At 48.8% G+C, this 26,800-nt stretch overlaps 1 protein-coding gene across 3 annotated transcripts in view; it reads left to right on the top strand.

The window, feature by feature from the left end:
- The first annotated feature begins 3,065 nt into the window (after positions 1-3,065).
- Positions 3,066-26,800, top strand: part of Fxyd6 (FXYD domain containing ion transport regulator 6) — a 29,816-nt gene continuing 6,081 nt past the window's right edge. The window contains exon 1 of one of the 3 annotated variants that reach the window (XM_077797733.1): positions 3,066-3,170. Coding sequence is in view for 2 of the 3 variants with exons in the window: in XM_077797731.1 (XP_077653857.1) it covers positions 3,522-3,552 (31 nt within the window). In the remaining variant the exon portion in view is untranslated. Of the gene's footprint in view, positions 3,171-3,415; positions 3,553-26,800 lie in introns of those variants that run through there. The other 2 variants (XM_077797731.1, XM_077797730.1) reach the window with 2 other exon arrangements.

Raw genomic sequence — 26,800 nt, 5'->3', positions numbered from 1 at the left:
TCCAGTGATGGAAAGCTGCCTGGCACACACAGGATTATAGATCCTGCGTGGGGTGAAAGGACCCGGCTGGATGCTGGGAGATCATCAAGCCTGTGGATCATATTGCCCAGAAACTGTGTAAAGGGACAAAGGGCCGTACACAGCTGCTTGAGGGAGAAGTTGGAGGAGTTTGAGAAAGAAAGGCCAGGAGGGAGGAAGGGCTCTGGGATTCAGGAGTGGTGTGGAGTGAGCAGAGCTCTTCCATCCAAGGAACAGAAAACAGCTCTGTCGTAGGGGGTGACATCTCAGCACTGAGCTGCCTGGCCTGGGGGGCCACCATGCATTCCAGCCTCAGCAATCATGGCGCTGTGAATGGCCACAAAGCAGCAGATGGTGGACAGAATCTGTTTCCGTGATGCAACTTTCACCCCAGGATGAAACCGCGCCCTGATAGCTTCCTGTGTTTACCCTGCTAGCAAGGGTGAGACTCCTGATGGCTCCCCTTGAGTGTCTCCTGCAAGCCCTCCACTCCCTGTCCAAGGCTACGTGACCTGGGCACTGACTGCGGAGGGGTTATTTCTGCCACAGTACAAGGAACCGGGGCAAGTGCTCTCCAGATGAGGGTTAGCTGCTGGGCCACAAGTCCTGGAGCTCAGCACAAGCTTTCAAGCATGGGCAGTCCCTCACCCATTCTGCAGCTGTGCTGTCCTCCCCAGCCCATGCTGTCTTTCCCATGGCTCCCATACTGCAGCTGGGAGGGCGCAGAGTGTTCAGGAATGGTTTCCGTTCCTTCTCACCCAATTTCCATCATGGCTGTGCAGCTTTACTGCAGCTCTCTCGCTGTTCCTTGGGCATCTAGACAAGTAGGGTTCCTCAGTTAGGATCGAGCCCACTTCTCAGATTCGTGTTAGCAGCGTTCTTACCATGGACTCCTGAACTTTCACTGCAGGGTCTCCCAGGAGCATCTTGAGAAAGTCTCTTCTCAATTCTTTCTCCTAATAATTTTCTTGATGCCCTCAGTGGCTTCCCATTGTCCCAGTGTTAAAAGCTGGCACCACCAGGAACTGCACAGCCTGGCATCTGCTTCCTACCCCAGCCTGTTTCCTTACTACTTTGAAGGGTCTGGTCACAGTATATTCCTCCTGCCTCAGGGCCTTTGCAAATGTTGTTTTATTCTACTATGGGAATTATTTCCCAACCCTATCTGGTACTTCAATTCCTGATCCTTTCACCTTTAACGCCTCCTGTCCTTCAGCCTGCTTCTCAAAAGCTCCAAATTTCAAGGCCCAAACCATGTACTAATTGTCCACTTTGGTAAACATCTATTTTGCCCTTGCTATAAGGGATCTTCCCTCCCTTCCCCTCCCCTTCCTCTCCCTTCCCTTCCTTTCCTATCCCAGTGTCATCCCCATAGTTTGATCCAGGGCTCAGTGAGGATTGAGTCTCCCATCCACAAATGTGTTGAAAGAATAGAGCAGCTGGGGACCTCTTTTAACCCTTGCCCATGTCCTTCTGGGAGGTGGGGGTAGGATAGATGTGTTTCTTTTCCCTAGAAGAAGACAGGACTCCCTCTCCCCTGCCATCAAGGATAAGTCTGCATATTGTTTCTTACGGCAGTATCCCATGTTCTCCCAGCAGTACACCTGGCTGGAACACCTGCATGGAAACACTCTTTAAGAGTCTAGCCATGGGCTGGGGATGTGGCTCAGGCGGTAGCGCGCTCCTCTGGCATGCGTGCGGCCCGGTTCGATCCTCAGCACCACATACCAACAAAGATGTTGTGTCCGCCGAGAACTAAAAAATAAAATATTAAAAATTCTCTCTCTCTCTCTCTCTCCTCTCTCACTCTCTCTTAAAAAAAAAAAAAGAGTCTAGCCATCTCCATTCCTCGTGAAGATTTTAACTCTTGCTGTCCCTCTGTAGTCTAGGCTGTCCGCAGTGTCAGGCAGGGGGATCTGGGAAGGAACTTGGCTGAACACTTTGGAATTCTCTGGTAAGAAAAGTGCTGAACCAAAAGGTGGCTCAGCTCTGGAGTTCTAACCCATTGGCCTTTCCTTTCCCAACAGGTTTGTGAAACCTGGGCTTGATGTGGGCTGGCCAGCAGCTGCTCCAAAAAACAATAGAGAGGTTTGCAAAAGGCAGAATTCAAGGGTATATGAAAGAATGGGTCTCTGGGTTCGTGGGCCGTGGGCCTAGAAAGTGATGCAGTTGCATCTTTCCCACCTAAAGCAAGGGAAAAGGACAATTGTAACAAAGTCCTCAGTGTATAGAGGACAAGGCAGAAACAGCAGGGTCAGGGTTATGGGGAGTACAAATTAACCCACTCCCCAAGGGTTCAGTATTCTTATGGCTGTTTTCCCATGTGAGGAAACGGGGACTCCAGAGGTTAGTGCAGAGCATGCTCAAGGTCATGTTCCAAGTAAGGCTCCAGAGCTAGGAGGCAAATCTTCATATTCAAAGATGGTCTTGGGATTGGGGTTGGGAGGGGTAATTTGTATCACCTCCCGGCAGGTTCAGGGTTGGGGGAACTTGAAAAAGGGGGTTCTGGGAAGCAAATCTCTAGATGAGATGAGGACCCCGCTCCCAGGGCCCTACCTGAAAATGACTATCAGCCACGACGGTCTGTGTGCCTACGCGGCAGTCATTCATGCCGTTGGCGCCTGCTCCCCTTAATTGCCAAAGCACTCAATTAACGTGGGTTGCTGTGTCTGATGCTGGGCTATTCTCTCTTATGTCTCTGTCCCCCTGAGTTTACTATTTCAGAGACACACCAACTCTGTCATTGTGTTTGTCTGGCTCCCTTCCCACATTCACCAGAGGAAAAGCGGAATGCAACAGCTGACGGCAAATCCGCCCTGGCCTTGGCGAGCCTCCTCGGCGGCGGCGCTCCTGTTGCTTCTCCGAGCTTGACGGCCCTGGGGAAGAAATCTCCCCCGGCCACGGGGAGAGGGGTCGGCGCGTGGACACTACCCAGAAGCCACCGGACTGCGGCCCCCGGGAGCCGGGCCGAGCGAGCCCCCGCCCATCACCCCCGCGCCCGCCGCGCCCCGCCGCCCGCCCCAACTCTCCGGAGCCGGGAGGCGGGAAAGCAGCGCAGGCCGCGCCCACCGCCCTGCCCCCAGCCGCCACTCCCAGCTCCTCGGGACTCCGCACGTCCTCCCGGGATCTGCTGGAGGGGAGCGGCTGTGCAGGTGAGCGGCTGGGGAGTGGGCGAAGTCGGCTCCTGCTTGCGGGGGGGGGGGGGAGGAAGAGGCGCGGGTGGGACGGAGCCCGAGCGCCGCGGGTGCGGGGTCTTGTTTGTTTCCGTGGGTGTGTGCGTCCCCCCGCGTCCCCGCCTGGGCAGCCGAAAGGGCTTCGGGGAGGTAAACAAGGAGGTGGGCGTCGAAAGACGCAGGGCCCCTGGGAGGAGGCCGGCTGTGGCGGTGGGGCGATGCTGGAGGCTGGGTCGTGGCTGCCCAGTGCTGGGGGCCAGAACTGCTCCCACCCTCTATTCAGGGGGACTTTTCCTTTGTGACTGGAAGCCCTGGACCCTTGCGTGGAGCATGGGGATGAGGACGGGCCGTGTGGCAGGATGTGAGTGTGACACTCAGTGATACAAAATGGAACTTGCTGGTTTGGTGCCCAGGGGTGGGATGTGGGCTGGGAGGTTGCGCTGGTAGAGAAGAAGGTGTTGGGGTTCCAGGGCGCGGGAATTCACGAGAATGGTTGCATCACTTTTTTTCTTATTCTGTTCTACGCAATTCTGTTTTCTTTTCCAGGGGGCCCAGACCCCCCCCCCATCCCCACCTTTCCCCAGCAAGGCTGGCCCTGGCAGAGCCGCCCTCTTTGTGTCGCCCTGGGCTTTCATGTAGAGTTGGACGGGCAGCCTGGGTCTTCCTGCCTGCTCAGGCTCTTACAAGTGGCAGAGCAGCCTGATTGGAACCGGGCCTGTCCAGGTGCCCGCCAACCTCAAGACCTGGGGGGATGTGGGTGCTGAAAGCTTGTTGGCACCAATGTGGCCTCTTTCTCCACTTCCTTTGTTTCCTTGGCTTTGTGCCCTGGCTAGGCCCGGATTTCCAGGTTTGCAGATGGATCAGTGGGCATCCCAGGCCCTCTATGAAAGGACCCCCAGTCCGCGGGCCAGCTGCCCTCATATTGTGTATGTGTGGATGTGTATGTCTGTTTTGCAACTTGGCCTTTTGCACGTGACCTGCCTGGCAGTTGCCATGGAAACTCCAATTCTCAGCCTCCCTCCTTTTCCTGCCCATTCCTCACCTCCACATTGCCTCCCCTCCCCCCCCTCACCGTTGCCTAGATACTGGTTATCCTTGGCTTCTGTAGAGAGGGTCTCCTGGTTATATGGCTCCCACTCCAAACTGGCATGCCCCCTTACCCACCCTACCCCCCTCACACACAATACCCATTGCAAACATCTTTACACATGTACATACACACCACACTACACACATACTATCACCACTCACACACACAACACACATGCCATTCACATTCTCATACTCAGGCTACATGCACCTGTATCATACTATGTGTGCACCACCTACACACCAGATACGCTCCATGCACACCACTTACTCCCCCCCCTACCTTCCCACTTGTATTAACACGCACATCCCAACAGTAACACACACCATTGCTTCCCCAGCACACATACACACATGCACACACCCATACACTCATACACTCATTCTTTAAAATAGGTCCCAGGCTGGGCTGAGGTAAGGAAGAGAAGACAGGGTGGTTTGAGGGGGAAGATGTGACACCCCAGAAGAGAAACCCTAACATCTCCCTGGGACTCTACAGAAGAAGGTGGAAGAAAGGCACTTCTAGGTTCCTTCAGAAGAGGGGCCCCTCTTCTAGGTGCCAGACTCTAGAGGCTGAGCACAGACCAGAATTTAAATCACTCCATGTTGTGTTCTCCCTGCACTAATCCTGAGAAAGCTGAGGCTCAGGCGTCTCCCTGGCTGGAGGAGCCTCTGTGAGGGAGGGGAAGGCTGTTATGATGCTGGAGGGCAGGAGGGGACCGGAAGGAAGAAGAGGCCAGGAAGAGAGGGATGTCACAGACGGAGGAGGGAGAGGAGCCTAGAGAGCAGAAGTGAGGGTCCTTGCTGGCTCCTGCTGGTGTGCAGGCCACTCTCTGCTCCCTCCCCAGTAACATTTTCCTGCTTCCTGCTTGGCTCCTTCAGCCCCATCTGTGCATCTAGGAGAGGAGGTGGATTTGCAAAGTCTCCTAGACGGCCAGGGCTCTTTCAACACTTACACTTCTATGGTCATCAGATGGTAGATGCCTGAAGGAAGGATTTCCTTCCTTGACTGATGGGGAACCCATTGCATTCAATCATTTGATGGATTATTTTAAGTGTCTACTATGGGTTAACTGCTGGGGACATGGCAAGGAGAGAGACACAGTTTATGGCCTCAGAATCTGATTTCTCAGAGCCAGAAGGAGCCTTGAGAGAGCATCCACTCAGGGCATAGTTAGGGAAACTGAGGCTCAGAGAGCACATGGCCACTAGGACCTACGGCTTTCTGACTTCTCAGCCAAGATTTTGGATCCCACACCGCCTGACTTGAATCTCTTGCCTTCTTTTCTCAGCTACCATCAATCTTTTGGAGATTGGAATGATCCTTCAGAAGTGAGGTCCTTTAGTAGGCAGAGGACAATAGAGAAGCCTGTTCCAGTATGTTTTCTTGGAAGGTGAAGCTGGAGGGTGAGGCAAAGAGAGGGAAGAAGGAGCTGTTTGTTAGTCCCTGGGATTTCCCCACAGCTTTAGGAGAGTCAGTCCACCTAGATCCCCATGACTTCCCATTGGACTTAGTGGCTGCCATCTGCATGGCAGGCAGTGCCGGGTAGCCCCTAGGCCAGTCCTCCTGACTCACTGTCTGACAGATCACGGGTGGGCTTCTGCAGCAGTGCCCTGGAGGAAGCAAACCTCCAGGAAAGCACAGCACCCTGCAGGTAGAGAGCCTCCATCTGGAAGGCCTGGTTCTAGCCCTGCTCCATAGTAACTGGGCTTCCCAGGGGCCAATGCATTTATCCCACAAATGTCCTCATATGCAAACTGGGCTTCTGGTGAAATCTAAAAAATGATTTAAACTGCTCTCAAGCAACTGAATGCTTCCAAGATTTTATACCTCTGTTTCCACATCTGCCAATAGGGAGTTTAGAGTCATGATTTTCAAGCCAGCCTTCCTCTAAATTTATGTGGATTTTACAATCTTGAAAGTGATCTCTTTTCTCACTAAATTGTACTCATTACTTTGCAATACAAGGTTGTGCCTGAAAGGGGGTTGGGCTCTGGCTACTCTGGAAATAGATCCTTTTTCATCCAGTGGGCAGGCAATCCAGGAGCTGAAACCAGTTTTTCCTCTCTTGGGTGGTGGGAGCTGGCCTCTCCTGGACCAGGGTCTGCCTGGTCTGTTCTGCCAGGATGCACATGGAATTGGGGAGAGTCTTTAGAGGCTGTCCTCTGGACAGGACCAGACCCAGGGCCATCATTTGGTAGGTCTGCACCAGACCAAGGGCCATCAGTTTGTAGGTCTGTAAAGTCCTTTGTAGGATGAGATTTTGGTGGGCTGGAGAGTTTGCTACAGGAGGTCCTGGTCAGGGACACGATGCTGGCTCTCTGTCCCTGATGAGAAGCAGGATGTCTCAGGCTGAGACAACCATGGAACTCATTTGGCAGAATCTGCTGTGCTCTGAAATGGAGGTGGGGGAGTCTCTGACCTGGGAAATATGCAGCCAGCTTGGAGGCCACACAGAAACACTTTTGTTAAAATATGCGGGGGAGAAGGAGGCCCAGGAATGAGGCTGGGGCCCCCGAGGATCAGGCTGGGGCTGTAGGAATGCTGCCGCCCAGACTTAGAATACCTGCTGGAGAGAACCACAGATAAGGTGGGGGGAGTCTAGATGGAGTGATGGTGACCTCTACACTGCTAAAGGGCAAAGCCAGGCCTCGATTGAGAGACCAGAGGCCAAGGTCTCAATTCACTTTCAACAAATGTTCATTGACTTCACGGATGTGCCAGGCCCCTGGGCATCTCAGGACCCAGTGAAGATGTGGAATGATGGCTTCTCATTCACCAGAGTCATCCTGCTCAGGTCGGATCCCCTTACCTCCCTCCACCCCCTGCCTGCCCAGAAGGGCCCCCACAGCCCTCTTCCTCCCCAGGAGAGGCCCTCAGCTTGCTCACTCTGCACTCACACTTGTGGGCCTGTCCCTTCCTCACACATACATCATCGTCCACACCTGAGAGGCAGGTGCAGTAGGCAGGTCATGCATCTTCTCACCTCTGCAGCTGCAGTCTCTCACCGGGCTCTTGAAATGCCATCTTCCACCCTCTCAGCCGAATCCAGTCCATTTTAGCTGCCGATCCTGCAGCACAGGTCCAGTTGTGTCCAACCTCCCAGGGGCGCTCCCCTGCAGTTAATTAGGACACGTGCTGACACTGCACTCAGGCTTCTGTAACCTGGCTACAGCCACCTCTCCAGGTGCCTTTTCTGGGTACTCATCTGAAGCCCTGCTGGAACGTGCCCTCACTCCTGCCTGTGGAGCAGGGTGGCAGCCTTGGTGGATGCACAATCTTGGGTTCTGATCCAGATTCTGATGCTATCTAGTTTTCTTAACTTTTCTAAGTCCCATTTCCATACCTGTCAAATGAGTGTGAGGATTGAGTGGGGTGAGCTCTGTAAAGTGTTAGCACATGGTAAACAAGCAGTAAATATTACTTTAAACAAAAACGGGAATGATAGAGACTATCGTATTATAATTAGAATGACATCATTATTGTTATATCATCCTTCAAGGCTCCTTCCAAGTGTCCATTTGGTCAGGTAACTCTAATTCCCAATAAAAACACATGTCCCTAAGGCTCTACTCCTGAGGCCCATGGTGTCTGCTACTTGCCAGACACTTAAAGACACACCCCTTTCGGGGTGTGGTCATGCACATCTATAATCCCAGCTATTCTGGAGGCTGAGGCAGGAGGATCAGGAGTTCAGAGCCAGCCTCAGCAACATAGTGGGGGCCCTAAAGCAACTCAGTGAGACCCTGTCTGTAAATGAAATTTGAAAAAGGGTCAGGGACTGGACATGGCTCAGTGGTTAAGCATCCCTGGGTTCAATCCCTGGTACCAAAAAAGAAAAAAAAGAAAAACCCCGACACACCCCTCCCTCCATTCCACTCGCCTCTTCAGAGGCGAGGTCTGTTTGTTCTCCCCATGCAGCCATGGAGAAAGCCCAGGGAGCCCACGTGAATTGAGCATAAGTAGGAAGAGTCCTTGTTCTCTAGGTGTGGCACCCAGTTGCCCCTCTGGACTGTCTCCCTTGCTTTGTTACCTTGGAGCACAGAACCTGTTCCTAAGCCATTCATTTCTGTCTTCCTAGTCATTGTCCCAGAATGCCCGGTTCCTTTAGTAGAGTCCAAAAACTAAGATTTGACCCCATTTAGATTCTGGGAGATACTTAAGGGCTGAGGTCAACAGAGGAAAACTGATTTATCATTGATTTTGGGATCTGACAGAGGCCCAGATGGCAGAAATGATGATATGAGGTTGGATTGGGGTGTTGCTTAAAGCTCAAAGTGCCATGAATGCATGAAAATGCCATAGATGCCTAGGTTGTTCTGACCTCAGATTGGATTATGATTTTAAGAGATAATGAGCTGAAGCATCCATGTATTTCTCATTCATCAACATTTATTGAGCAGCCATTATGCTCAAGTGCTGGGCATCCGGGAATGCCTGGAATGTGTTTCTGGTCCCAAGGAGTTTATACTTTGATGAGGACACACACACACACACACACACACACACACACACACACACACACACACAAGCAATGGCAGTACCTGGAAGAGGTGTAGGTGTTGGCTTTGTGGAAATCAGGGGAATGAGGGGCCCAGGTGGGAAGAGAAGGGACAATGTGTTTTCTGAAACAGATTGACATCCCCCTCCCCTACCCAGAGATATGGCAAATTTCCAGGTATCCCATTGGATCATTTTCCTACCACTCCCATCCCCGAGAGATAATGTGGAATGTATGCAAAGGGCTCAGTAGGCGGAAATATGCGGACCTGAGCTGGGCTCCCAAAGGGGTGGACAGAGAGCTGGGCTCCCAAAGGGGTGGACAGAGAGAGTGGAGGCTACTGGATGAGCCCCTAGGTGCTGAGGTGTGGCTGTGGGCAAGTAGTGTGGGCCTACTCCAGGACCCCGGCCTGAGCTGCTGCTCCGGATTTTTATTGCTGCAGCCAGGACTGCCCTTCTGGCCTCTCTAGAATGGACCCTGGTCATCAGGTGTGTGGAGGACATGATCCTATTCCTGACCTGCCTGGGTCACACCTGTTCACCAGAGGACCTACTACTGCTGTTCACTACCTCCTACAGTGGAGGCTTTCTGGGACTGTACTGACGTCCCCTTAGGATGGGTACTTGACCTTGTGCTGGGAGAGGAAAGCCTGTGCCCAACTGGCTGGTTTACTCTAGGCACTTGGTCGTTGGCCTGAGCCTGAGTTGGCAGCATAGTTCTGTTCCGTGTTCAGCTTCCCAGGGCTGATACGAGAGGTCCACAGGTAATGGCTGGGATGGCACTGTGAAGATTGTCATGGTCCACAGCCACAGTGAGGTGACAACAAGATACCATGCCCCCTCCTGGTGGGTCAGCTCAGGGTCTTCCCGGGGAGACTTCTGGATATCAGGCCTGGGTTTGGCATTTATGAATTGTTTCCTTTTTTAGGAAGAAGTCTTATTTCTCTTCAAGGTCAGTTCTTTGCTTCCTTTTAATTCCCTTCTTCCGACCAAGTTTTCTTCCCTGTTAAAGGTGCCTCTGGGTTAAAGTTAACAAGTCTCCGGTGACTAGTGAGGCTGAGATAGGACGATGGCAAATTTGAGGCCAGCCTGGGCAACTGAGACCCTATCTCAAAATAAAAAAGGCTGGGGATGTAGCTCAGTGGTGGGGCACCCCTGGGTTCAATACCCGGTACAGCAAAAACAAACAAAGAAACCAAAAGCAGCCCAAGTCTCCTCTGCCCCTCACTCTCTACAGCCTGCCGGGCTTTTGTCTGGGTTCAGATAGGATTAGGTCCAGCTGGAGAGCAACAGCTTGGAGCCTTGGGAACCTGAGGTCACAGCTCTAGTCCCCCTGCATTATGGGCACCTCTCTTCCATGAATGAGGGAAGGTAGGGCAGAATCTCAGCCACCGGGCTGCTCAGGGGCCCTGCCAGGCCTGAAGGCCCTGTGAATAGGTGGAAGGGCCCCAGGGTGGTGCCAGCAGCAATGCTTTGTGGTGGGGGTACCATGCCCTGTGCCCAGGCTGTGTCCAGCTGCCTGTGGGTAGCACGGGGAATTTGGGGCCTAGTGTCTGCAGCCACGGAGTACCCCAGGCCTCTTGGATTATCCCTGCCCCTTGCTCTCCTCTCCCCTCCCCATACGTTGAGTTCTCTTGTTGAATTCTCTCTTTCTCAGCTCCTCCCTGGAACTTTGTGTGTGTGTGTGGGGGGGAGATGATCATTTCAAGCTAAGCTATTAAATAGAATAATTGATGTTTAATTGTTTATCTGATGGGCCTTTTAAATCAGGTTGAGGAAACAGGTTGCATTTTCCTCTGGAGGCCGCAGATCCATCCGTGGCCTCTGGTCCAGACCCAAAGCACTTGTTTTAAGAGGCAGCTTTAAAAGCCTTGGCTGGCTCTTGACTCTGGCTGTGAACTGGAGACGCCCAGCCTCTTACAGAAGCCCTGGACACCGTGCCAGGAAGATGAGCTGGTGTGGGAAGGAAGGGATGCAAATGGAGATCTGTTTTTGTTTTCTAACTGAATAAAAATTTCATTATTGTTCTGTGAACAGCCTTTATTTTTTTTAGAACGGTTTCAGATTTACAGAAAGCTTGGGCAGATGGTGCAGAGTTCGATATTCTCCCCCAGATACAGTTCTGCTTACCTTACTGTTACTACAATTAGTGAGCCACCACTGATACATGATTATTAACTAAAGTTGACACTTTCTTCTAATTTCCTTAGTTTTTACCTGAATGTGCCCTTTCTGTTCTAGGATTCCACCCAGGTCACCGTGTTACATTTAATCTTCAGGTCGTTTTAGACTCCTTTTGGCTGTGATGGTTTCTTAAGACCTTCCTAGTTTTTTTTTGTTTGTTTGTTTTGTTTTTGCAGGAGCAGTGGTGGTGGTAGGGAAGTACCAGGGATTGAATTCAAGGGCAGTTGATCCCTGAGCCACATCCCCAGCCCATTTTGTATTTTATTTAGAGACAGGGTCTCACTGAGTCGCTTAGCACTTCGCCGTTGCTGGGCTGACTTTGAACTTGTGATCCTCCTGTCTCAGCCTCCAGAGCCACTGCGATTACAAATGTGCAGCACCCTAAGACCTTCCTAGTTTTTGATGACTGTGGTAATTCTTTCTTTTGAGGGGGTGGGTACTGGGAATTGAACCTAGGGATGCTCTACCCTTGAGCCCTTTGTTTTTTACATTGAGACAGGACCTCACTAAGTTGCCAAGGCTGGCCTTGAACTTGCCATTCTCGTGCCTCAGCCTACCACGTTGCTAGGTTTACAGGTGTGCACCATCATGCCCAGCTAACTGACAATTCTCAGGAGCAACAGTCAGGCGTATTATGGGATGTTTCTCTATTGAGACTCATCTGATGTTTTCCTCATGATTAGACAAAGTGTGGGTTTGGGAAGGGAAGATCACAGAGTAAAGAGCTGTTGTCATCATGTCATGTCAAGAGTAAACACTGTCGGTGCCATTTGTCACTGTTGATGTTGAGATCAGTCACATGGTTTCCATCCTTCCACGGCCCTCAGGTAGCATGCTTCCTGTACCTGGCAATTGGAGCTGGGCTCTTTCTGCTCCTAAGACAGACACATCGGCCTGTCCATCAGCTCTCTCTGGCTGTCCTCACTGTCCCAGGTCTTGCAAGTCATGGAGTAGCACAGAGACCTTCCAGCTAGAACCTTGTTAAAGAGAGCATGAAACCAGAGTGTGCTGTGTGCCAGGTCAGGGTAACCGACAGGTCGCAGGTGCTCTGAAGAAGAGTCTCCAGGCTGTCGTGGTGGTTGGATGGAGGGAGCATTTCTCAATTTTGGCTGCATGTTAGAATTAGCGAGGGAGATTCTTAAAAGTTACTGATGCCTTGGTCACCTGTCCCTGAATTTAGAATTTAACGGAGCTTAGTTGATTCCCAGATATCTTTCCTTTGTTTTTGTTTTTCCTTTTCTTTTCTTTTATTTCTTAAAGCTCTCCATGTGATCCTAAGGTGTAGCCAGAGTTGAGAACTAGAGTCAACAGGAAAGGGAAGGGCCTTCTGAGTAGAGGGAACAAAATGTACAAAGGCATGAAAATAGATGCAGTCAGGGCAGAGCATGGGAAGTAGCTGCCCTTAGCTGAAAGTAACTGAGAGAAATTACTGGACGGTAGAAAAGGAACAGACTCAGGGGTTTTTTGCATGCCAATAAAGAAAGGCCTGGAGTTTTAAAAAGTAAATAAAACACTGAAGGTACCACTAAGTGCTTTTGAGTTTGCAAGTGATTGGAAGATTGGTCCCGCAGTGATCAGCGTCCAGGACAGAGAGGAGGGAGGAGTTAAAGATGCTCCCAGCTACTGCAGTGGGAGGCAAGCTCCTGTCCAGCAGAGGGCAGCCACAGAAGACCAGGGCCACACTGGAGATGTTGCAGGAGGCAGGGGCTCAGCATGGAGCCCCAAGGGAAAGGCAGGCCCTGAGCCCCTGGTCAGACCTGAAGCTCTACCAGGCAGGGACTGTGCCTGTCTTGCTGTCTACATCGTAGCCTCAGTGAAAAGCAGAGTGCCTGGAAAACAGAAGGCCATCAGGGAAAGAGAAGACTTCCATTCTTTCCAAACTCACACCTTGTTTCAATTCTCTCTCCCTTTCTACACAAAAATTTCCATTTAAATATAGGCAAATCTCAGGTGCATGGAAATCAATCTGATTAAATAACTCTGGCTAAGATATTGGGAGTTCTTCTCTTTTAAAGAAGGCTTTCTTTGGAGGCCGTCCTGGGGGAAGAGGCATTTTGGAGTAAGGGGGGGCCTTTATTTCAGTTCTCCATGCTCACATTCTAGCTGGCCCACTGGAGAAAGGCTGCTGGTTACTGGGCTCCGAGTTGTTGGCATTCTCTGGGAGCCGAGCCCTGTGGACAGGATCACCTACAACTGGCCTGGGCCATCGTCCAGCTCCAGCATGGTTGCACTCATACCAGCTGGGCAGAGAGCAACAGGGCGCCCAGCAGCTGCTGTGAGACAGGCAGAGCTGAGGAGGGAGAAAGCCTGTGCTGGGAGTGACGGGGCAGAACTGAACAGCTGGGATCCAGCAAGGCTGGCAGATAGGCAGGCCTCCCCCCTCCTCGGAGGCTCCAGCACCTCAGCCTTAGTCCAACATCAGCCACAGTTAGCAGAGCAGAACTGGGCAAGAAAATGAGAAACGAGCATTTAAAAAGGCATTGTGCATGCTGAAGATTTTTAAAAAACTATGTTTGGGTCATTCTTACCCCAGGCTCTTCTACCCTGGCCCCAGCAAGAACATTCCCATCAAATGAGCCCAGCTTGGTCGTGAGTCAGGCTCAGCATCTCCCCTCCTCATCAGTTACAGTCACTTTGTTTTCTCAGTAATTTAGTTGTAGATGGACATGAAACCTCTTTTTTATTATTATTATTTTATTTATTTATATGGTGCTGAGGATTGAACCCAGTGTCCCACACGTGCGAGGCAAGCGCTCTACCATTGAGCCACAACCCCAGCCCTCCAATTTTTTTTATTGTGGTAAAATACACAACATAAAATGTGCTGTCTTACCCATTTTTAAGTATACATTTTGGTGGCATTAAGTACACTCATATTGCTCTGCAAACGTCACCACCATCCATCTCCAGAACTCTCCTTGTACAGATCCATGAAGAACAACTCCCTGTCCTCCCTTCCCCAAGGCCCTGAGAAGCACCATGCTGCTTTCTATTTCTATAATTCTGACTACTCTAAATGTGTCATATAAGTGGAATCATGTGATGTTTATTGTGACTGGCTTATTTTACTAAGCATAATTTCCTCCAAGTTCATCCATATTTTAACATATGTCAGAATTTCCTCCCCTTCTTAAGGCTGAATAATATTCCTTTTATGTAAATACTACATTTTGTTACCACATCATTCATCCTTGGTTGGACCCTTGGGTTGTTCTATGCTTTAATTAATAATGCTGCTATGAACCTGAATGTACAGATAGCTCTTTGAGACTTTGTTTTCAGTCCTTTTCAGTATGTGCTTAGATGTGGAAATTTAAAAGTTTATTTAAAAACAAATATCTTGAGGAACCATCGTACTGTTTTCTATAGTGGCTGTGCCATTTTATGTTGCTATCAGTAGTGCACAGTGGCTCCAGTTTCTCTACATTTTTGCTAACACTTGAGTTTCATGTGCGGATATTGGGATTTTGATTGATGTTATATTAAATCTACAGATCATTTGGGGTAGTATTGCATCTTAACAATGCTAAGTCTTCTAGTCCATGAACATGGCATATCTTTGCATTCATTTGTTGTATTTTCATTTCTTGTAGAAATATTTTATAGTTTTCATTGTGCAAGTTTTCACCTTCTTAGTTAATTTCTAAGTATTTTATTCTTTTTGATGCTATTGATTTTGTGTGTTGAACCATCCTTGCATTCTAGGAATAAATTAGGACCACCATTTCATTTTCTTTAATCCTGTGCATTGTCACACTTACCAGGGAGGCCACAAGGAAGAGCAGAAAGTACACAGCATTTGGAATCAAAACAAGTAGATGACAATTCCAGCTATGTTCTAGGGCCTTGGGCAAAAGCAAACCAGAGTCTTTCATTTTTCTAGCCTGTAAAATGGCCATGATAACCAACATCACACAAAGTTGTGGTGTTTCTTTGAGCTAATGCTGTGGAGTTCTTTGGCAGATAGAATGTTAATTGTATGTTTGGTGTTTCATACTACCACCACCATCACCACCACCACCACTACCACCATCACCACAATCACCATGATCACCACTATCACCACCACCACCACCACCATCACCACCACCACCATCACCACCACCACCATCACCACCACCACTACCATCACCACCACCACCATCACCACCACCACCACCACCACCATCACCACCACCACCATCACCACCACCACCATCACCACCACCACCATCACCACCACCATCATCTTCAGCCAAGGTAGGGCGTGCCAGGAGCTGGGTAGAGTAGGAATCATGCAAACCGCGGTTGCTCCCTTTTTCCTGACAGCCATAGGTATACTGGCTGGTCCAGGAGTGAGGGACAAGAGTCCCTTTCCTGATCCATCTTGCCCTGACCTCCTGGACTCCAGGAGGAAGGAGGACCTGGGCCATCTTAGGAGCAACCTGTGATTTTATAGAAGCATACTTGGTCTTGCCCCACCTCAGGGCCACAGCCCTCCTGGACATACTGCAGGGCCCCTTGTGGGAAGCACTGGCCTCTCCTTGAAGGGAAGGAAGGAAACTCAACATGCTGGCCAGAGGGGTGCTGGAGGACCTCAAGGGCAGAGCCTCAGGCTGGGGCACAGTGAGCTGCTGGCCAGTGTCCAGTGGAGACACTGTGCCTTCTACTGGGCAGCTTCCCCATAGCCGGGGAACAGGGTGGGGTGTTTTCTCCCGGGAACAGCAGTGGTCCATTGACTCTCCTTTGCAAACTCCACCTTGGTGCGTTTACCTTTTCCTGCTCTTTGAGTTGTCAGTGTGACTAGCGAGCTTAGGGGCTCCGTGGAAGCATGCGGGCAGCTGAGAGTGTGGAGGCCCAGCAAGGAGGACACAGCACAGCCTCTCAAGCAGATGTTCTTTTGTCCCCATGGTGTCCGTCCTCCTGCTCCTCCCCAGTGTCCTTCCCGCTCTCTGGCTCCGTTTCAGCCTCTGTTCCGCCTCCAGCCTCTGTCCCCTCTGCCTGTCCCTCTCCCACTTCTCTCTGGCCTCTCCGCCTTTCAGTTTCTCTTCCTCTGGGATTTCCTACTTTGCTGTATATCGCACCCTCTCCGTTTTGTTTTGTTTTGCTGTTTTGCTTCTGTGTGTCCTTGAGGCGACTCCCCTAGTTCTTGGCCAGTGTCACTGTTCCCTGGCTCTCCCAGTCAGTCGCACCACTCTCCCGATGCCACCTGTGTGTGGCCCCGGATCATGTGGGCTGTTGATCTTGCAGCAGGAGAAGGCAGTGGTCACGGGAGCCTGCATGGGCCATGGGCTGAGGCCCGCTCTGTCCCCTGAGTTGGTTCAGGACACTGGAACCTCCCCATGGTTACAGGGAAGGCAAGGAGAGCCAGGAGGGAACTGGGCCTTTCCCTGGCCTCTGAACTCGGTTCTTTCCACCCCTTGTTTCTCTTTGTTACAAGTGGCAGTGACGAACTCATTGAGGCAAGGCAGAGGCTAGCAGTTCACAGAGCCACTCTGCAGGAAGGGCAGGTGCCAGCGGACCCTCTCCCTGTCCCTCCTGGGCAGCTCTCACCTGCTGCTGCTGGAGGCTGGTCCACGCATAGACCCTCGGCAGTGGCATTTCTTAGGTTGGCTGCTTTGACCCTTCCTTCCTAGGTTCCAGTGTGACAGCCCCAGATGGGGACACTGAAGTCTCTCACCCACTCCTTTTAGCTACCGGGAAGGCATGCAGGTGTCAGCCTGCAGCAGACCTGGGTTTGGGGTGGAGGGCGGGAGCAGGCTCCCTTCCAGCAGGAGATGCTGGTCACCAGACAGGGGTGATGGACAGGCAATAACTGCACCCACAAAGGCTTCCCCACGTGACCCTCACAGGCCATGAGAAGCACATTAGTATCGCTCACATTTGCAGAAGCAGAGGCTCAGAAAGGTCAACCAACTTGCTGAGGCCACAAAACCACTGCGCAGCAAAGAGGCAGGAGTGATTCAGAGCAGGGACTCCAGGGCCAGGGCTCTTGAGTTGGAATCTGGGTTCTGCTACTTTCCAGCTCTAGGACTTTAGGAAAGTGACTGACCCTTACTGGAGTCAGTTTGCCCATCTGTCCAGTGGGAATAATCATGATAGTGATCTGGGGCTACTGTAAGGACTGTAGGAGTGGATATAAGCAGACCACTTAGAACAGCACTTGGCACGATGAGAACCCTCATAAATGGGTATTGTGGTCACAGTGCTTTACAGTTTACAAAGAACCTTCACTTGGGTCAGCTCACTTGACCTTCATAATGGCCTTGGGAAGTGGATGAGAGAATGGACCAGCTGACTCAGCCGCACAGTGTGGTCTGTTCAGAAAACTCACCCTCCTGAGTAAAAGCTGCCCATCCAGGAGGGGACGTAAGCCCGAGCTCAGAGTCTGGAGAGGCTATGGGCTTGGCTGGTGGGCATTCACCCAGAGACAGGAGCCCTTTCCTGTGGCTGACTTTACAGAGCTCTCTGATTCCCTCCGGCCCTGAGTCGTGCGCCCTCCTCCTGCTGGACCAGGGTAGGAGCAAGGGCCGCGTGGAAACTACTGGGGGGAAGTGGGTCCTTGAAAGAGCCATAGTGCAGGTGGCCCATGGTGATGCTTCACCACTGAACGGGTGGGAGCCCTCCCCTATTGATCTGGGGACTGGCAGGCTGGCTGCATGCTTATGATTGCAGACCACCCTCCCTCCTCCGACAGGGAGGCAGGCAGAGCAAGGTTAAAGTCTGGAACTCAGCACTCACTTGCTTTCGCTGCCTCAGTTTCTTTCCCTGGAAAGTGGGTTCAGTGATGGTAAGTCTGTCACACAGGGGAGCGAATGGATGATGGGAAGAGGCCTTTGCTGTAATCCCAGCCAAAGGGCGTGGGTGAGCTCTCTGCAGGTGACTGTTCTGTAGCGTGGATGGGAGCAGCATGAGGCCAGTGTGATGCCAACAGAGCAGCCCAGGACTAAGAGCTGTGGCAGAGGGACTGGCCAGATGTACTGGCAGGGAGGCGGAGTCTGTTCCTAAGACATTAGGAAGTCTCACTGTTTGGGAAGGTCAGGGGGAGGCTCATTTCATTCTTTTGTGTTAAGCAAGATTTTTCCGAGACAAGGGAGTGACCCAGGGGCTTTTAAGCCTCCCCAGCCTTGCTTCCTGGGTGAGGGAGTGGAGGAGCTGGGGCCCTGCCTTCTAGACGATGCCATCTCTCCCTGCCCCAAGGCCACTCTGCCCCCCTGGGTCTCTAATCCAAGGTCACCTTCCAGTCAAAGGAGCCTGTGGGTTGTTTCTTTCCTGTCACTCTTTGCCCTGGCCACACTCATTCCTGCAGGGCCTTGTCTTCTAACCTGGTTCCTGGGTAACCTCTGGCGTTGCTGGGCCTTCCCCTGCTGCTCTCCAGCCCTGGTCTGCCGCCTCCAGACCTCAACACATCAAAGCAGCAGACAGGACTGGGGACGAGTGCTCTGAGCCAGGCCGTGCCCCTAACTGGCTGGATAAATCAAGTGCCTTCTCTCTCTCTCTCTGTAAACCTCACATCTTGGTTCTATTCTATTTATACACAGTCAGATCTTCTTTTAACAGTGTCTTTGTTGCAAAGATGCAGAGACATCACAGGACAAGCCATGTCCCCAGCTAGCCTAAGCTATGGGGGCCCAGGCATTCTGTGACCATAAAAGGGTCCCTTTGGGTGCGCACTATCTGAAGTGGGCCCTCCCATCTCTCTTTGGGGCCTCCCACAAGGACCCAGGCCACAGTGATCCCAGGAACCTGTTGTCCATGGCTGAGCTGCAGGAGGCCAAGCAGGCCAGAAGGAAGGGAGTGCAAGTGAGGCTTTGGGACCTAGGGGAGCCAGGTGGGGGGAGCCGTGAGGGTGGGATAATGAAGTTTCACTGTAATTTGGACCTTTGCCTTTTACAGGGAGGTTGTTTCTGAGTTATTTTCACAATAGAATCGGGTATTCTGATCTACCTCGCTGCTGCGTGGAACTAGAAATAATAAAGCATGTTGATATATCATCCACCACGGGCTTCTCTTTCCGAGCCACGTTTACCCAGCAATTAAGTGAAATTACGTGACTCAGTATGGAAAGATAATCGCCGGAGAAGCTCTTCTGATTGCCGTCTCCCACACGTGCAGCAGGCGACCCTGCAAACAGCAGGACGCTGGGAGAGGGGAATTAACGTGGAAGCGTTGCTGCCACCGAGGTGTCAGCTGTTTCCCAGAGCAGATGCATGAGGACGTGGAGGAAGAGACATGAGTGCAGGCCAAATCCTTTCTCACAGTATGCTGCAGAGGAAACCAGTCCGTTTTCCAAACAAGAGCATGGTCCCCATGGTCTAGGAGTTGAAGGAGAGTGATAGGCCGGAAGTCCCCTGCTCCCGCAGTGGCGGCTTCTCAGCTCTCCTTTCCCAGCCGGTCGGGTCCTTAGGGCCCTAGGCAGGGCCCAGGGCCTTAAAAGAAGGAGGCCCTTGCCCTAACATGCCCATGGAAACTCATGGAATGTTCCTGAACCCCCTCTCCCAGCTCCACCCAATTCTGCCTTGCTTTTCCACCCCCCTCTTCCATATCCTTGAACTCTGTGGCCTGGAAATGATGTCACTTCCATCACCTCTTAACCTCCCCACCCACTGCCCAGCTTCCTCCCTGGAAGAAGGGAGAAAGGAATGTGTGGGAGCTGGGGTGGGTGCGGAGGGGCTGGGGGCCCTGCTGGGGAGGGAGGGAAGGGAAGCTGAGATAGAGTTTCTTGGTTCAGCAATGAGACAAAGGCACTCTGTGTTCCCTCAGAGGCTCTGTGGATGTACTTGGCCATGCCACTCTGGGCCAGTGCCAGCTGTATCACTGATGAGATTTTTCAGAATGGGTTTGGGGCCAAGAGGCACCCAAAGGAGACCTGTGCTGGGGGGTGGCTGGTGTAGCCCCAGCCCCCGCAGCAGCTTGGAGTAGAGCATCGGTCACCGTTCAGATCTGTGACTGTTTCTTTCAGCACACTGTGACTTCATCAGAAATGTTTTCTTCCGAGCACAAAGACAGGTCTTCACTCTTTAGCCTGGCCTGGGTGATTCTCCACTGTCTGATTCCAGCCATCTTATCAGGAGTCTCTCCAAACCATCTGCCATGCTTTACTCAAGCCGGGTCACTGACTTGGAAGGTGTCTTTTACTAGAAATGGCAAACACTTGGTGGGCTGCTGCCACAGCCCTCTCCTGTGCCATGTAGACCTTACCAGGGGCGAAGCCCTCTCCTGCTGAAGAGCCCTCTGGGGAAGCCCCTTTAGGCAGTGACGCGCCTTGAGGTTCAACTTGAACTCAACTTGACCTGAGTACTATTTGTCATCACTTCTTTCCACTTCCCCTCTCTGCCTCTATCAAAATCCTAGGCTGCTCTCAAGATTAAATGGAAATGTCAGCTCCCCACGGAAGCCTCCCAGGTTCCTAGTTATACTCCCTGCTTCCCTTCCCCCTGTCCCCCTGACTTTAACTGCAAGTGGCTTCAGTCTTTCAGGAAACTCTCCTCACGTTTGCTGATGGGTCAGAGAGCCCCTGGCTGCCAAACGCTGCCTTTCTTTGGAAGCTAAGGCTGAATATTCTTCACCTATGTACCCCCTTCCGGGAATTTAGTGACTGTGGGATTAACTTGGACCTGAGCATCTGTGGAGGTGAATTTGGGGGGCTGAGGGGAGGCACAGCAGTGGCCTGAGCTGCCAAGTTGCCTGGACTCCTTGACATGTGCCTTTCCTACTCCAGGAGGAGGATTGGTCCTACCTGACTGATGATCCCTGTGCCAGCTAGAGCTGGGAGGCCCAGCCCATGTGTCCTTCCCGCTGGTACTTCAAATGCAACAGCCATGCCAAGCCCCCTGGGATTGGAGGGATTCTACTGTGTAGTTCCATTCTCTAGGTCCAGAGTCCATTCTCCCGGCTGACTGAACATAGAACTGATGTAATTTAAATTTGTAATTTAAGATGGGATTTGGTCTGGGAAGTAGCAGTAACTGAACCAAAAATAAATTTTTTGAAGGAAAGAAATAGAAATAGACATCAATTTTTTTATTCATAACAGATGCACAAAACTTATTTTATGTCATACTTTGAAAAATGTATTTAGGACAAAGATTGCCTGAATCATTGAAGGAACTTTCCACTATAAAACAATCGATCTCAAATTTGTTACTACAGAACGAGAAGGAAGGGAAATATCCAGTCGTCAGTCACCTCTCCATGGACTAAACTATCTGAAAGGTCAAAAACTAAACCAAAACCAAAAAACTAAAAACCTGTGTTATAAAACTAACACTAAAGTATGTGAAGTGCAAACAGAATTGAAGCACTTTTGCTGTTAGAATGAATGCTAATTGACACAATTGCTCTCTGGAGACTAATAGTCACTGGGCCCAGCAAGGTTGGGAAGCCACACCTGAGATTGCTACATTAAGGTCAGGACCTTTGAGAGGGGATAAATGGTCTCAGGTTGGTATCTGCCACTATTAGTGTTCACAAAAAAGCAAAACAAACTTGCTGGAGGAAAACATCTCATTTTAAAGCTATTGGTTTCCCATAGATTAAAATCTAGCAACCATGAGTTCAAAATCAAAGATTACTGAGCACAAAAAGAAACAACAAGACGTCACTGTTTGAAAGGCAGAGAAATAACAGTGATTTAGACACCCGAGGATTTAAGATTTTGGAATTATCAGATATAGGATATAAAATATGTAGGAAATGTTGAAAGAAATTTTAAAAATGTATAGGCCACAAAGACTAACCAAATGACCAAACAACTTTAAAAGAACCAAATAGGACATTTAGACATAAAGAATGTGATCACCGAAACAGAAAATGAGATGGATAAATTGAACAGCAGATTCAACAGTTAAAAGGAGAAACAAAAATGGAAAACAGACCTGAAACAGCTACTCAGCACGTAACAGAGAAGCCAAGAAGCGGAAACTGAAAGCCCTGTTAAGTGATATAGAAAATAGAACGAGAATGTGTAAGCACATTTACGTTTTTTCCAAGTTATTTATTGCTGAAGGACCCTGTATACATTTATCAATTCTAGTACCTTAATAGCTACCCAACAAGTCATTAACATACAAAAGCATGTGTCATGAGAAGAAGAAAGACCACATTCTGCCCGTTAGCAACTTGTCACTCCAGGAGCAGCAGAGCTCACGTCACTGAGGTCTGTGAAAAGTTACTTTTTGTGTTCATCCTGAGTGAAAGATGGAAAGATGGATGACTTAAGGCCTTCACCTAAGTTCTCTCTCCTGTTATCTGGTGAGCATGACTTTGGGCATGGTGGTACTTTCAGTGTGGATGGCACGCACATTAGTATCTTCAAATAGGCCCACCAGGTCTGCTTTGGTAGCCTCCCAAAGGGCACCAGTAGCTGCACTCTGAAGTTTCCAGTTGGTTTTGAAATCATGGAGGACCCCTCTTACCAGCCTCTGGAAAGGCAACATGGATGAGAAAATCGGTTCATTTCTGGAAACAATGACATGGTCCTGGGCCTGCAGCCTTGAGGTTTCTTCACCCTCAGGTAGAGGAAGTGCTTTTCCTGGCAGCCTTGGGGGCCAGCTATTTGCAGTGTAAGTGTGTAGGAGGTGGGTTTACCACCAGGGGACTTACCAGTGGTCTCCTTGGTTCAGGCCATTTTCTCTTACCCACTGCCAAAATCTTAAGCTGTTCCTCTGCCCAGTGTGGTGAGCTGCTGCCCAGTGAAGATCATAGCCCCCCAGCAGAAGAACGATGCTACTCCAGCCAACCACCAAGCCGCTCTGCACTCCCATAGTCCTAAATATTATGTCAGAAAATAGAACGGAGGAGAGGTAGTAGCTCAAGGGACAATGATTGAGAGTTGAGAGGTGTTTTGTTTTGTTTTTTAACTAGTTGGTGAAAAGGATGACTACAGGAATAGGGAACACACAGACAATATAGAAATGAGTCAACATTTAGACTTTAGTGAAACCCAGAACATCACAAATACGACAAAAAATTAAAATGAGGCAGAACAAAGATAGAATGATTATAAAGGAATGAGAATGAACAGCAGACTTCTCAATAGTGATAATGAAAACCAGGAAGCAATGGAATATCATCTGCAAAGTGCAGAGCAAAAAAGATATATATATATTTTTTTTTTGGAATCAAGTACATGGCCAAACTGCCTTTCGGGGCTAGAAGTGCATTTGTTTTCTGTTGCTGCATAACAAATTGCTCCACATTTAGAAGCTTAAAACATCACATTTATTATCACATGGTTTCTTTGTTTGGAAGTTCAGGACAGCTTAGCCGGCTTCTCTGCTCCAAAGTCCACTGAGCTGCAGTCTTGGTGTTGGCTGGGGTTGCCCAATGCAGGGACTGACTGGGGAAAGCTATGCTTTCAGGTGGCTGACTGAATTCATCTCTCTGCGGCAGAGGACAGAGGTCCCTCTTTTCTTGCTGACTGTTGGCCCAGGGCTGCTCACAGCTGCTAGGGACACCCACAATTCCTTGCAGTGTGCTCCTCTCCAGAGGCCCCTCACACATGACAGCTTACTTTTTCAAACTAACAAGGGAGAACATTCTCTGGCTCCAATTGCTAAGGTCCAGTCTTGTGGAACACAATGCCACCATTTGAGCGGTTTCCCATCCCCTTTGCCATATCCTGTTGCAAGAAGCAAGTTGCCTCTCCTGCGTGCATTCAAGAGGGGTAGTTCACACAACAGTTGGATGTTAGTAGGTTGGGATCTCCTTAAGGTCTGTCCACCCCAGAGGTGAAATGAAAACATTTCTAGATACAGAAAAAAAGAGGCTTTTTCAGCAAATAGTCTTTTTAAAAGAAGATTCTAAAAGATGATCTTTAGAAATAAGGAAAATAGTTTGGAAGATGGTTGAGATTCAGAAAGAATGGCCAACAAATCATTTAGTAAATATGTTACATTGATTATCTACTGCTCCATAACAAATTACCCCCAAACTCAGCCACTTTGGATAATAAACATTCATTATTTCACACTGTTTCTGGGGATCAGAGAAACTGAGCTGGGCGGTTCTGGCTCAGGTTAAAGAGGTTGCAGTCACCTGTCAGCCAGCAAGGCAGTTGCCTGAAGCCCGGAGAATCTGCTTCCAAGCTCACTTCGTGGTTCATGGTGGGCCTAGTTTTCTAGCAAGTTTTTGGACGGAGACCCTTGATTCTTTGCTACTTGGGCCCCTCCACAGGGTTGTCTGAGTGCCCATAAGATGGCAGCCGGCTTTCCCCAGAACGAGCAATCAGGGACGTGGGAGAGGGAAGGGGAAGATGTAGTGGTTCTATTTACAAGAAAGAAAAGGAGCAGCTTTTTTTTTTTTTTTAACACAACACATAAGTCCCTAGAAAGGTAGAAAACAAAGTAGATTTTAAGATAGAATTGCTGCATAATCCTAAAAAACCCAATCTCAAGATAATAAAACAACTTTAAACTGTTAGAATTCTGTTAAGAAGCACAGGGATAAATTTAAATCCTTTCTCATTGTGGTAGATTTTAAGGCACCTATTTCAGTTTTGGATATTGAACAGTCAAAATCATGAAAAAATAGAAATTTAAATAAGCAGTTAATGGTCTTAATTGTGTGTGTGAGTGTGTGTGTGTGTGTGTGTGTGTGTGTGAGAGAGAGAGAGAGAGAGAGAGAGAGAGAGAGAGAGAGAGAGAGATTTGTGTGGATCAAACTACAGGGCTAACATAGGTTAGGCAACTGCTTTCTACCACTGAGCTACAATCCAGCCCAGGAACTTAATTTAATGAGCATATAGAACTTCCTTCCCAACAGTGAAGATATTCACAATCTCCTAAGAATCCATGGAATGTGTATTTTTAGTAAGTGACCACAGTTGAAGGCATCTGTCATACAGACCACATTCTTTGACTATGGTGCCCTGAAGTTAGAAGTCAGTAATAAAAGCAAATTAAAAATGACTTTCCATGTGGACATTAAAAAAAATACTTCTTAATAATGCATGGGTCAAATAAGAAATTATAGTGAAAAATTATAATGGAAAGTTAAAGTACAAAAAATTGAACAGTCATTTTAAAAAACACCCTATTTTCAAGCTTATATGGTAGAGTGAAAGTGTCACTTGGAGGAAAATTTATCATCTTAATGCTTAAATTAGAAAATGAGAAAAGCTAAGTAATGGCGAACTGGATGTCCCACTAAGACGATAACAATAGGAACAACAACAAAATAGAATAAAACCAAAGAATATAGGAGGGCAGAATTAAGAAAAAATTTAAACATACAATAAAGATTAATTTCTTTGAAAAGATTAATATTAAACTTCTGGTGAGACTGATGTACAAAAAAAGGAATTGTCATAAGAAATATTAAGAATGAAAAAAAAGGAAATGGCCACAGATCCAACAGAAATTAAAATAGCCACAAGAAAATACCATGAACAACTTTGTAACAATAAGTTTTAGAGCAAAAAGGGCAAATTCATACTAAATGTATCTGGATAGTAAATGTATTCAAGAAAAGATAAATATCCAAAGGTATATTCACAACTGTGAATTAATTGATTAGGCATTTAAATCTTCCTACAAAGAAAATACTAAACCTAGATTATTCCAATCTTCTGCAGACTTCCAGGGATTGAAAAGAGAGCTAATACTTGTTCATGAGACCAGTACCACCATACTGTCTTGTCTTAGGCTCTTTTGTTTCCATGACAAACTACTTGACACCCGGTAATTTATAAAGAATGAACGCTTAGGGGTTGGAATTGTGGCTCAGCAGTAGAGTGCTCACCTAGCACGTATGAAATCCTGGGTTCGATCCTCAGCACCACATGAAAATAAAATAAAGATATGTGTTCACCTATAACTAAAAAATAAATATTAAAAAAATATGAAGGTTTATTTAGCTCACAGTTTGGGATAGATTAAAGAGAAAAACCATATGTATAGAACCCGCAGTTATAATTAATATAAATCAGAAACATCCTGGAAAGATTAGAGGGGAATTTTCAAAATATTTTGAAGAACTCCATTTGAAATCAATAGTAAGGCACACGCACGTGTATGCACGCATTTGTGTGTGCATGTTGTCTACCATTGTTTTAGACTAATGGGGTCAGGATCTTGGGGAAAGAGGAATGGGAGTGACTGTTAATGGAGTATAGTGTTTCTGTGGGGATGTAACTAAATGGTGGTGGTGGGTACACAACCCTGTGACTATATTAAAAAACACTGGGTTGTACTAAGTGTGAATTTCATAGTATGCCAATTATGTATTTTTATTGGAGTAAGAACACTTAACATTTCTAGGTGTACAATACTGTATTAAAAATGTAAAGCAGATCTCTGGAACATATTCATCATGCAGAACTGAAATCTTGCTGATTAGCAGCTTTTTAAAAAAGAAGAGCAAGGACAAAATTAAAAACAACAAATATATGTGAAATTCAGGGTACTGATTACCTCTGAGAGGGAGACAGGGGGATGGGTTGGGGGAAAATATAGGTAAATAGAGCAGAATTTGCAATGTTCTTGTTCCGAACTTACTTGTTTATGGGTGTTTACCTTAATACTATGTTTCATTGTATAAGTGTGCTACAGATATTTTTATACATGTAACATATAATGTAAACTTTAAAAGAAATATAAACATGAAGTGAGATAGCTTTACAAGCAAATGATCACTTTTTGATAAATGCACTTTGAGTCACCTTCTCCAAGTCTAGGGCCTTGGCCTTGACAGGGCTCTGGATGTAGCTGTGCTGACCCCTGGTGGCTGAGAAGTGAAGGGCAGGTAGGGCTGCATGAGGGGACCTGGGGAAAGTCATGGGTGACTACACTCAGAGCAAACAGAAGCCAGGGATCCAGCCCACCGCCAGTCTCGCCCCACGTGGAAAAGAGCAAAC

Source organism: Urocitellus parryii, chromosome 4 (assembly GCF_045843805.1).
Source record: "Urocitellus parryii isolate mUroPar1 chromosome 4, mUroPar1.hap1, whole genome shotgun sequence".
NCBI classification, from domain to species: Eukaryota; Metazoa; Chordata; class Mammalia; order Rodentia; family Sciuridae; genus Urocitellus; species Urocitellus parryii.
The sequence above is the reverse complement of the archived record's forward strand: the minus strand, read 5'-3'. Positions and strand labels throughout refer to the sequence as shown.